Genomic DNA, 12,037 nt, shown 5'->3' with positions numbered 1-12,037 from the left:
CTCCTGAAAACAGTCAGATAATCCAGAGCAAAGCTAAGCACCCTTCTTGTCCCAAGTGCCAGCCTCCGTCTGTGTGTGTCCTAAGGAAATTTCCCTCCTTCACTCACACCAGTCAAGAAAAACAGCCCATGAGAAGCGTGGCACTGGTACCTCCCATGTTATCCGAGCTCCTCCCAAGGCTGAGATCTGAGGATCGCAGTTCAAAACCAGCCCAGGCAGCAAAGCTTGGGAAGCTTTTTTTTTTTTTTTCTTTGCCAGTCCTGGGACTTGAACTCAGAGCCTGGGCACTGACCCTGAGCTTCTTTTGCTTAAAGCTAGTGCTCTACCACTTGAGCAAAAACCACTTGGGTTTTGAGTGGTTCATTGGAGATAAGAATCTCACGGACTTTCCTGCCCAGGCTGGCTTCAAACCAGATCCTCAGATCTCAGCCTCCTGAGGAACTAGGTGTATAGGCGTGAGCTCAGCGCCTGGCTCTATGAGCCTCTTCAACAATCCAGCAAAAAGCCAGAAGTAAAGGTGTGTTTCAGGTGGTAAAGTGCCAATCATTTTTTTTGTTTTTGGTCCAGTTGTGGGGCCTGAACTCTGAGCCTGGGCGCTGTCCCTCAGCTCTTCAGCTCAAGGCTAGCGCTCTACCACTTGAGCCATAGCACCACTTCTGGCTTTTTTTTTTCTTTTTGCTTATGTGTTGCTGAGGAATCGAACCCGGGGCCTCATGCATGCAAGGCAAGCGCTCTACCACTGAGCCACCTTCCCAGCCCTAAAGTACCAAACTTGAGTGAAAAAGCTAAGGGACAGTGCCAAGGTACCACCCCAGGTCACACACATACACAGCTGTCAGGTGTCCGATGGTCGGGTAGTTAGGGGCCGTCCGGGTCACAGGCACAGTGGCCTCACCTCTGACCCTCAGAGGGAAAGTTTGTTCTGTTTTAGCGTCCATGCCCCCAGATTTGTGCTGATTGAGTAAGTGTAGCTTCGTGCACACTGGGAAAAACGCCTTTTTTTATTTCTTCCCTTTGGGCTGTCAGCGCTGTTGTGGCAGGCCTTCAGTGACAAAGGTCCCTGTCCCCTGGGAGGCTACGCACGGCCTGCTGCAGGGATGCCCGTGGTGACCTCATGCTGGGCACAGGAAATCCTACGGATCTAGTGGACAGGCCCCACTGTCCTCCAGCCTGGAGGCTGGAGCCCTGGAGGGCATGGGATCTGCGTGGTGCTAAAGCCAAGCCTCGTGGGGAGGGGGCTCCGGCTGGCACGCACCTCTTGCACACGGCCCTGGCTGGTGCACACCCAGGAGCTCTCCAGATGCAGCGTGGCCAGCAGCAGGCATGGCTTTGGGGGCAGATACGGCGTGAACTAGGAGAAGTGGCCCATGCGGGGCCCGTGGGTTGGGAAATCCTCGGCAAGGTTGGGCCAGGTTTGGTGGAACCAGGTTTCAGCAAGAGTGAACCATTCTTGGGAGCATTCCAAATAAAACAGAGTCTAATCCTCCCCCAGCTCACACCGTGGTTTGCCTTAAAAAGAAAAAAAAAAAATCCCTCTGTATAGATTAATACTCCGCAGAGCAGACACTGTTTATACATAAAACAGTTGCCCCTCTGTGTGCGTGCTGACCAGTACCAGATGCAGGTCCACCCTGGAGTCTGTCCATGAGTGCATCTGCAGGTGCGGGGTGGATGAGTTAGGTGCTCCTCTGGCCCAGGGCAGCTCCTCCCCACAGCCGGGCCCCCCTCTCCCCCCCCCCCCCCCCCCGTGGCCTGCTCACGCATCCCTGTGTTTGCAGGTTCCATGCAGGTAATGAACAAGACGAGGCGGATCATGGAGCAGGGGGGCGCGCACTTCGTGAACGCCTTCGTGACCACGCCCATGTGCTGCCCATCCCGCTCCTCCATCCTCACCGGCAAGTACGTGCACAACCACAACACCTACACCAACAACGAGAACTGCTCCTCGCCGTCCTGGCAGGCACAGCATGAGGGCCGCACGTTCGCCGTGTACCTCAACAACACCGGCTACCGCACGGGTGAGTGGCGGGGGGCGGAGTCCGGAGGCAGGGGTACCGGCGTCATCCGGGCTGTACGGGGAACGGCTTGCATGGCCCCTCCAAGCCCCATGTTGATTTACTCTTGTGGTGGTTGTCGATGGTGGGGCTTGAACTCAGGGCCTGGGCACCGTCCCCGAACCTCTTGGTGCTCCAGGCTAGCGCTCTACCACTTGAGCCACAGCGCCACTTCGGGCTTTTGAGTGATTAGATGAGGGTAAGAGTCACGCGGGGACTTTTCTGTCCCGGCTGGCTTCAAACCGTGATCCTCAGATCCCAGTCTCCTGAGAAGCTAAGTTCACAGGCATGATCTACCAGCACCCGGCTCCGTGTTTATTTTTGAGTGCAGAAAATGAGGACCACGCAGTTTGCTATCAGTAGTGATTTAAAATAGAAGAAGAGGAATTCTATTGGAAGTAGGAACTGGATCCCAGGCCATCCACCCAGCCGCAAGTTGTGTCATCTTAGTAAGTTAAGAGGACTTTGGTTGACTTGGACTTTCAGCATGAAGGAAGGTGCCAGAACATTAAGGCTAGGGGTGGAGAGGAGGAGAGGCGGGACTTCCGCTCTAGTGGTTGTAATCTGGAAGGCATCATTGAGCATGGAAGTGACCTTTGTCCCCACTGACCCGGCCAGCGTCACCTGCGGGCAGTGACCCCAGCATCCTGGGAGTGTGGCTCTTTGCAGGTTCCATGGGCTGCACAATGTCCAGTGGAGGCAGTCCAGCCCGGTGCAAAATCCTCCAGACTCCCATCAATTGGACTTGCTTGAATTCAAATGAATAGAGGCAAGGCAGTGGTGAAAGCCAATACCATGGCTCAGATGCTGACATCATGGTCTAGGGGTTGATGCGGTGGCTCAGATGCTGACATCATGGTGTAGTGTTGATGCGGTGGCTCAGATGCTGACATCATGGTGTAGTGTTGATGCGGTGGCTCAGATGCTGACATCATGGTCTGGTGTTGATGCGGTGGCTCAGATGCTGACATCATGGTCTAGGGGTTGATGCGGTGGCTCAGATGCTGACATCATGGTCTAGGGGTTGATGCGGTGGCTCAGATGGTCAAGCCATCTGGGGAGATGCATGTATGTGGAGTGTGTGTTTGGATAGGGGGACCAAGGCAGGGTGAGACCCCCACCAGGAGACCCACATGCTCATTCCACTGCAGAATGGCCTGGGCTGGGACGGGGGAGGCACGGGGAGGCCCGCACCTTGCTTGGGCTGTTCAGCTGTCTGTTCTATAGACACGTGATTCGATTTCTTTCGGCTGGAGTTTGAACCCAGAGCCTTATCTTTGCTAGGCACACACTTTACCACCTGAGCTCCAGCCCCAGCAGCCCCCTTGGTTTCTGACCTCTGCCAGGCCAGGCTAACGGGTGATTGGAGGCCAGGGCATCATGGGAGGTGTGGGGGGATGGAGAAGGGACAGGCTGGGTCGCAGTCCGGCGGCAGCCCCGACCAAAGGAGGCCAGGTGGCTGGGCCCAGGAATGATTGCTTCTGCCCATCTCTTAGTCCCTGCTTGGCTGTGCGTGGATGGGCCCCCTAGCCACTGTGCTGCAGGGGTCCCGCCACGAGACCTCCAAACTCTGCACATGGCATGGGCTGTGCTGAGTGCGCGTCCCAGCTCTGCCGCCGCCTGGCTGTGAGCTGTCCTTGGTTGCCCGGACATGGCTAACAATGTCACCGAGCTCCTGGATGTCACAAAGCCAGAACGGGGGGTACAGTAGTGGCTGGCTCCCGGGAAGCATGTGGGGAGTGCGATATGACAGCGATTCTCCCAGGGACACAGCATCACTCTGGCCGCCTCGGCCAGTGAGCTGGTGGTGGAGGCAAACCCAAGAGCACGCACCGAGCCTCTCAGGTGCTCAGCCAGCCGCCCCACTCACCAGAGCAGACACCAGCAGGCCCGCCACACCGGATGCATGCCGGAACACTGGCTTTGCATAGATGCAAATGAGCTCCTGCACCTGCTAGGACAGTGTGCTGAAAATGCATGCCTTGTCCCATTCAGCAATTCCGCTCTGGCTGGGTGCCCTCCGCTCTGGGGAGACTGTGGTCCCATGTGAGCCGGAGGCAAGGGTGTCGCTTGGCTGCTCTGTGTGCTCATGGTGGATGCTCAGGGACAGTAGACTGACTGCAATCCAAGCGCAGCAACCCAGCTGCAAGTGCGCTCAACAAGTCATCGAATGAGAGTGCTGTGATTTCATCAGAAGGCTCAGGGATCTCCCAGGAGACTGGCACCCACCTTAGGGCCTTTGCACTTACCCTTCCCTCCCCATCACATGCATGGTCTGCTCGCCTCCACCCCATCCACCCGGTGCCTCCTCCCAAAAGCCTTCTTTGACTTTCTCCGTGCCCACTCTGTCTCCTTACTTGCTTTCTTTTCCTGTCGGGTGCTTGATGTCCTTTAATACGCATTTATGGGTTTGTCTATCATCCGGGTCCCCTTCCTGTGCCCCTTGTCCTGGTCTTACTTCCTGGATGTGGCTGCCACGGCTGTGCGTGGTGGTGTCACTTCTAGATTGCCAGCTCCGTGTCTCTCCAAGGTGCTCACCCCATAGCAGGTGCTCAGAGCAGATGGATGCACCCTCCATCCAGGGCCTGCAGCCACGCCATCCCTTCCTTTCTCCTTCCTCCCCGTCACCCCCTGCCCACCCTGTCCTCTCTTCTTCCTCCCCCCTGCTGCTCACAGAGAAGAGGGGCCTCACAGATGCCCGGCCGCCCTCTCTGGGCCCCTGGCCCAGCTGTCCCTGCCTTTACAATGGCAGCCTTCTCTGGCCCCTTGGCTTCAGTCCTGCTGTGACTCCCGGCTCTCTTCCTCTCCCTTCGAGTACACAGGGCACGCACAGTGCATACACAGTTCCCTTTTTCCCTCTGCCCAGCTGCCCCTTGTCCACCCACCACCGCTGTGGCCCGGTGGTGTGACAGGATGTCCCTGTCCACCCTGGAAGGTGAGCTCCTTGATGGCAGGGGCTTCCTGGCCCTCCCTGTACCCGGGGCCTGGCCTCCCCCTCTCATGGAGGTCTGAGCCTCAGCTAGAGGCCCACAGCCCCGCCAGGGACCCAGCTGGCCAGGGCAGCGACCAGAGGCCAGGGCTGGGTTTTTCCCTCTGTGTTTCTCACCCACCGCACCATCAGCTCGTTGTCCTTCAACTCTGATGCCTGCTCCCGGGCTCCAGCACCTTCGGGTTTCAAAGCAAGCCAAGCACAGGGGCCAGAAAGCGAGGCTCGCTCCCTGGCTCCCTCAGTCTTGCTTTCTCCTCTGTACAACACTGTTGCCACATCGGTGGGAGTTACCCAGTGGCAGTGGGGTGGCTGGCATCCCCAGACCCGGAAGGAGAGGGGGGCCCTGGATGGGAGAGGAAGCTCCACACCGAGGTGAGGTGTGGCTCAAAGCCCTCTGCCCTTGTCCCTGGTGGCGGTCAGTTTCCAGACTGGGTGCACCAAGTAGACTCACTGAGTGGCTACAAACAAGAGATGTCCATCTTCCATACCACACAAGCTGGAAGTCTACCCGAAGTCCCCAGGCTCTAGGGAGAACCCCCCCCCACCCCCCCGCCTCTGCCGGGTGCCCAGCTGTCCTTGGCTTGTGGCCGTGTTGCTCCAGCCATCGCCTCTGCCTTCTCATGCTCTTGTCCCTGGTGTGGTGTGACTTACCTTCACACAAGCCACTGTTGGTGAAGTCCCAGTCCCTGGGGTGAGGGTCCAGCCCCCAGGGTGAGGGCCCAGCCCCCGGGGTGAGGTTCCAGACCCCGGGGTGAGGTTCCAGACCCCAGCATGAAGGCCTGAGTGTGAACCTAGGTGGGGGGCAGGGTTCATAGCTCAGCCTAGGCATCCACCTCCGCGGAGACAGTGAAGCCTGTGGTCCAGCCGAGGCCATCCCATGGCCATCGAGGGCACAGGGCCCACCGGGCACCCTCCTGCTGAGTGCTGGCCATGGCTGGCTTCGTTCTACCATGTCGTCTGCTCACCCACGCCCCCAGCCACCACCATCCACCCTGCCCCTCCAGTTAGAGTCCCCAGCTCAGGGGCAGCCACCAAGCGCCCTCCTGGGACCCGTGTGTCTTGGCCAGCTCATGGCAGGCTGTGTGGTTCCACCTATGCAGCGGGAGTGGAGGCAAGGAGAGGCGCAGGGGCAAGGGGTCCCAGCACCCTCCTCCCTGCCTCCCCCCCAGGCCGAGGAGGAGCCTGTCTCTGTTCCCCCATGAACCGGGGGCTGCCAAAGCTGGATGCCAAGGGGGACCGGAGCAGGAGTGTGAATCAGCTGTGTGGGCTAGTGGGGCAGGGGGTAGGCCTCAAAGGTGGAGTTTGAACTCTGCTTTAAGACAACAAGAAGAAGGAGCAAGCCGGGAGCTGGTGGCTCACACCTGTGAACCTAGCTACTCCAAAAGCTGAGATCTGAGGATCTTGGTTTGAAGCCAGCCCAGGCAGGAGAGTCAGTAAGAACCTTATCTCCAGTTAACCAGCCAAAAGCCACAAGTGGAACTGTGGCTCAAGTAGTAGAGCGCTAGCCTTGAACAACAACAAAAACCCTAATGGACAGTGCTCAGGCTCTGAGTTCAAATCAAACTAAAATAAAAAACAAGGAACTAAACATCAGGCAGACCCACAGCGTGAGCTAGACCTAGGCAAACGGTTTACAAGTTTTCTTTTTCCTAGCCTGGGGGGAGGATGGCGCCCCCTGGGGGTTAATATCCATGAGTGTGTTTCTGATGGTCATGCGGGTTGTGGGCTTGAGGTGGACGTGGACAGCTTGCTCTGCAGAGCCAAGGTTTTAGTCTTTTCCAACATCTTTCGAGTGTTTATTTTTAGCTGCGCCTTGAACCTAAGTCTTTTGCATATAAACATGGAAGGGTTCGGCGGTTTATATATACCCGGAATTTCTCAGGAATGGAAGGAATATTATAATCGCATAGCAAACTTCCCCAAGAGTTGTTCTTTATCTCTGAAAAGCCCTGTTTCTTGCTGCAGTGACATCCGAGGCATTTGAATTGCAAATGCCGCCGCCCACCCGGCCCCATTTGTAACTGTCGCCCTCCCGAATCTGTCTCCCCATGCCAGCCTCTGACGCGCGGGCTTGTCTCCTTGATGGATGTGTCGCCGAAATCTCGCGTTGAAATTTTCCTTCGTTATATATCGCCTTTCCTCTTCTTGTACTTGTAGAGCGCAGTTAGAGCACGCTGCCGGCTCTGGCAGCCGTGGGCAGAGGTAGTTTTCATTACCATTCAGTTGCCTTTCCAGAATAATCAGGAGACTTCACAAAATGTTTGTCCCAGAAGAAGGGACATGGGTGAGATGGCAGGAGGAGCAACTCTTCGAAGAGTCAGCTCAGTGGGGCATTCTCCAAGGTGATGATCAAATGTCCATGGACATTGTTCTGAGAATCCTGGGGGAGTTTCCTTCCCACCCCCGTCCCAGCCTTCTGGGTAAAAACACTTAAAAGGGGGCAGATGCCAGGTACCTGTAGCTCACATCTGCAATCCTAGCTTCTCAGGAGGCTGAGATCTGAGGGTGGTATTGGTTTGAAACCAGCCCAGGTGGGAAAGTCCATGAGATTCTTATCCAACGAACCACCCAAAAGCCAGAAGTAGCACTGTGACTCAAGTGGCAGAGAGCCAGCCAACCTCCACTGAAAAAGCTCAAGGACAGCGCCTAAGCTTTGCGCTCAAGCCCCCAGTATCAAAAAGGGATGTGGGGCAGAAAGAAGTGTAAGACATAGCTCATCTTGATGGCACAGCAGACGCACGACACTCACGCTGGAGCTGGCTTCGGGAGACCCCTGTCTGCTGGTTCACTTTTCCAGAATGAGGGACGTCACCTGCTGGGTGGGTGGCCCTGGCATTGAAGCCTGGCTTCAGTTATAGGCCCGGGCAGCTGCCCTCCCTGCCATCCTCACCTTCGGCATGCCCAGCCCGGGCTTGCTGAAACCAGTCAGTGGACCTGTGGGGCCTGGGTGGTTCTCAGTGGCAACACCCACCCACAAGTCAGGAAACAGCCACTGTGCTGGCTACTTGCTTGTCCCTGCTTCTCCCTAGCGGTTCATCATTTTTCCCAGCCTTCCAGAAGACAGAACTTTGATAAACCCTCCACTGCCTGCTTTCTGCTCTTCAAATGAACCCACAGCCCTTGGCCTGGCCTGCTCACCTCGAGCTCCACATTTCCTGTCTCCTTTCCTGCCTGGCAACACGGAGACCACAAGCCCAGCCTCGCTGCTGTTCTTTAAGCCTTCCAAGGTCATTGCCTCCTCCATGCCCCCTCCCCCCCCCCCCCCCCCCACTTCCCTGAACAGCCCAACCCACCCTGTTCTCTGCCGTGTACTCAGTTTGGTCCTCTGACTTTTCTCTCTCTTGAAATTATCCTATTTTACATGCTACTCCTCAGTAAACGATCTGGATGGGCCTTGGGGTGTGACATCAGTGGGAAAGTATTGCTTAACAAGGCCAAAGGTCCTGAGTTCAAACTTCAGTACTGTCATGAAAAAAGAATCGAAATTGGTTGAAGCCAAGTTTGCTGCTGGCTCCCAACTCCGACTGTCTGCTTCTTGGAGACTTTCCTTTGGGTTGGCTTTATTCCTAGGAAGCGCCGCCCACCCCTGCACCCCCACCCCTGGGTGTGGTGGCAGGCGGCCCTCACAGGGACCACGTGGCCCAGAAGGTGAGAGACCCCTGCTGAAAAGGAGGCCTCTTTGCAGAGTAGCTGCAAAGCCTGAGGGAGGCACTCATTGGCTCAGCGAGGATCACATGTTTCTCCCTTGTCCAACCAAAGAGGCTGGAGGAGATGAGACCATCTGATTGGCCAGGTGCAGATGGAAGGATCTGGAAACAATCTGGAGAGAATTTTGAAGGCTGAAGGCAAGGAAAAGCACAGGAACTAAGGCCAGGAGACTGGGTGCTGGGCAGACGAATGAAGCAGATGTGTAAGCCAGCTGCAGCCCCCGTTAGGGGGCCAGATAGAAGGGCCCCTCTGGCGTCCCTCAGCTCCCCTCTTCCCGCACGGCGTGCCTCCAAGTCTCCGCTCAGCAAGATCCTATCTCCCACCTCCAGTACGTCCGCAGCATTGATTTATCACCGCATGCACAGCTTGCAACCAAGTCTTCTCAAAAGCAGAAGAAGCTGGTGGTGGGTGACCTTGCAGGACAGAGGGAGAAGGATCCTGTTACAGACCTTCAGAAGTGCCCGCCGGGCTGCGGGGCTCTGGGTTATTTATTGAATTTCTTCCCAACCCTGCCTCCTTAGCCAATTTGTCTGCCAAAGAAACAAAAGATTTCAGGCCTGTGGCATTTCGCATTTAATATTTATAGTGTTCTCGAATCTGCAGCAATGCTGCTTCTCTTCTAGGTTAGTCGCATTGCTTCTTGTTGTCCGGACCAGGAATGATCACAGGGATGGTCTGCTGGTGGCAGAGGCAGGATCAAACCTGTGCTAGGCCAGCTCGACTTCTGTATTGCCTGGAACCCTTGGGACCAAATTTGGACCTTGCAAAATGGTAGCTGTCAGCAAGGGTCTACACTTCCACTCCACACATGCTGTTTCTATTACAAGGTACTTTTTAAAATTGGAGAATTGTACCCTTCCCCCCCCCAATTCAAATGTCTCTTCAAAGGAATGAAAAATGAGGGCAGTTTTGCCAATATTAACTGTATGTAGTAGGAGTCAATAAACTACAACCCATAGGAGTTGATTCTTGCTCTTGTTAATAAAGTTTTATTGGGACACAGCCACACCCTGTACCTTAAGAACCCAGTAGGGCTGTTTTCACCCTATGCTGGCAGAGTTGATCGTCACCAGATACCCTGTGGCTGTAAGACTGGCAATATGTACAGCCTGGCTTTCTGCGGGTGTGTCCTGAACCCCACTAGGTGACTATAACCTGGTTTTGTGTCACACCTGCAAATATTTGTTAGGAGGAACCATTACCCAAGATGGCTCCCCACTAGTCCCATGGCTAGGCAGCAGGAAGTGGGAGAGCTGGAAGGCCATGCCCACTTCCTATGGGGTCAGAACGGGAAAGAGAAGAAAATACACTAAATGACTAGCTACTCAGGAGGCTGAGATCCCAGGATTGCAGTTTGAAGCTCTCCTAGGCAGCAAAAAAATCCAGGAGATGATCTCCAATCAACCAAAAAGACAAAGTGGAGGTATGGCTCAAGTGGTAGAGCACCAGCCCAAGCAAAAAAGTTAAAGGATAGCACCCAGAGCCCTGAATGGATAGCACCCAGGCCCTGAATTGAAGGCCTAGGAACAGCACAAAGAAATAAAAATAAAAAATAAAAAAAGAACTACTATATAGAATTACAAAGGACTCTAATTATACTGATGCTTAGAGTACTTTACCGTCTGTGCTGGGACAGTTCTTTACCCAGAAGGACTTGCAGTAGTGTTTGGTAACAGACAGGCCTGGTAGTTCCCATGCCTGTGAAGGGGCCCGGCCTAGGCGGTATTTCAGGTATTTCAGGGTGATTGAAGGACTGTGTGATACCGTTGTGTCACGGGATGCAGGTGAGGGTATGTGAAGTTTCCTTCAAAAGTAGGGATGCTTTCTGGACTGGTCACTATGGAAGAGCTTTATTGAGCAAGTAAGCAAGCAAGCAGGCAAGCAGATAAACAGACTAACAGAAAGGCAGGGGGACATTCTAACAGAGTGTGGATGCTCTCCAAGGGAGAGAAAGAGACACTCAGTGGCTTGGCTGCTAGGGGTATGTATGTGTAACGGCAGGGGTTCTGGCTTTAAAGTTACATGAAGATAGGTGTCTTGTCTTTGCTCTGTCACTCCTGGTGTTACTCTCTGAGTTTCTGGATGTTTGGGGCATTCTTTCCAGGTTGTCTGCATTTTGGGTAGGAGGCTGCTTAATTTTGGGGGGAGCATTTCTCTCAGGAAGGCATACATCCTGTCAGACAAATGTTAATTCATGGGGTGAGAAGTGCATCCCTCAGGAAGGAATGCATCCTGCTGTCTCTGTTTGAAGCAGGGATCGCACTTGATTGGCACTAGGTCAAGTGACCCCGTCTGTCTCATTGCTCCCTAAATCACTTTGTTCCCTAATCTTAAGGGAAGTAGATGAATGAGTAGCTCCTGTATTTGCGGTAAGCGGACCGGGCTTCGCTTTCCCCTGGTCTCTCCTGCTTCAGTTGGACTTGTGCCGTGTTGCCTTCACACCTCCTTGGAGAGGACCCTCGTTAGAGGTTAAAGACTAGAAGCTGCTTTTATTGTCCATGTCCAGGCCTTGCCTGAGGCCTTGTCTACAGGTGCACACCTCCTTCCTCAGGTGCTCTGCTCCAGTCCCACACTGCCGTGGAAATGTTAGCACGACTCCCGCATTTCTACCTGTGCCATGTTCTTCCAGGCTTCTGATGAGTACCTCAAGGTCAGCATGTCTGACCTCCTTCCAACCGCCCCCAATCCAGCCCCTCTGGTGGCTCCACCTTCTAGAACAGTACCAGACACCCCCCAAAACCGGGTAGAAAGATGCTGACTGGGCAGCCAGAACCTGCAGCTCCCTCGTTCCTCCCAGACGCTGGTGGCTGTGGGGTCTTCCATGGCTCATGTACCCCCGTGGGTTTATAGAGGGCTTGATGTTCACTGGGCTCTTCCAGACACACGGACTCAGCGGATGAGAGGCACTCACAGCCCCCGCCACCACAGGCTGATCCTCTCATTGGAGGAAGTAGATGGTGAAAATAACAGAGGACAAATTTGCTAAGCAGTGATCAACGCTATAGGGAAACAAAGGCAGGGAGAAGGATGGTTAGAGCTGTGACCCAACGAAGCAGCCTTCGAATAAATGCCTGGTAAAGCCCTGTGCAGGCTTCCTGAAGAAGAGTCCTTTCCAAGAGAGCGAGGCAAGGGCACAGGCCCTGGCAGGAAGGAGCCAGGGTGGCTGTAGCTAGAAAGACAAGAGCCCACTGGGGCTGAAGAGAGTGGGCCCCGGGCCCAGTGGGGGAGAATGGGGTCAGAGGGTGACAGAAGACATCACAGCCCCTGGCGTGTGCCCGCCTGGTTG

General features: G+C 55.0%; 1 protein-coding gene across 1 annotated transcript in view; it reads left to right on the top strand.

Annotated features, from left to right (window-relative positions):
* Sulf2 (sulfatase 2) overlaps window positions 1–12,037 on the top strand; it is a 47,057-nt gene that overhangs the window by 7,591 nt on the left and 27,429 nt on the right. The window contains exon 2 of the mRNA XM_042702179.1: window positions 1,779–2,018. Within this exon, the coding sequence (XP_042558113.1) occupies window positions 1,779–2,018 (240 nt within the window). The remainder of the gene's footprint in view (window positions 1–1,778; window positions 2,019–12,037) is intronic.

This window comes from Dipodomys spectabilis, unplaced genomic scaffold (genome assembly GCF_019054845.1).
Source record: "Dipodomys spectabilis isolate Male_0828 unplaced genomic scaffold, ASM1905484v1 ptg000317l, whole genome shotgun sequence".
NCBI lineage: Eukaryota > Metazoa > Chordata > Mammalia > Rodentia > Heteromyidae > Dipodomys > Dipodomys spectabilis.
Note: the sequence above shows the minus strand (reverse complement) of the source record. Positions and strands in the feature narration are given on the sequence as shown.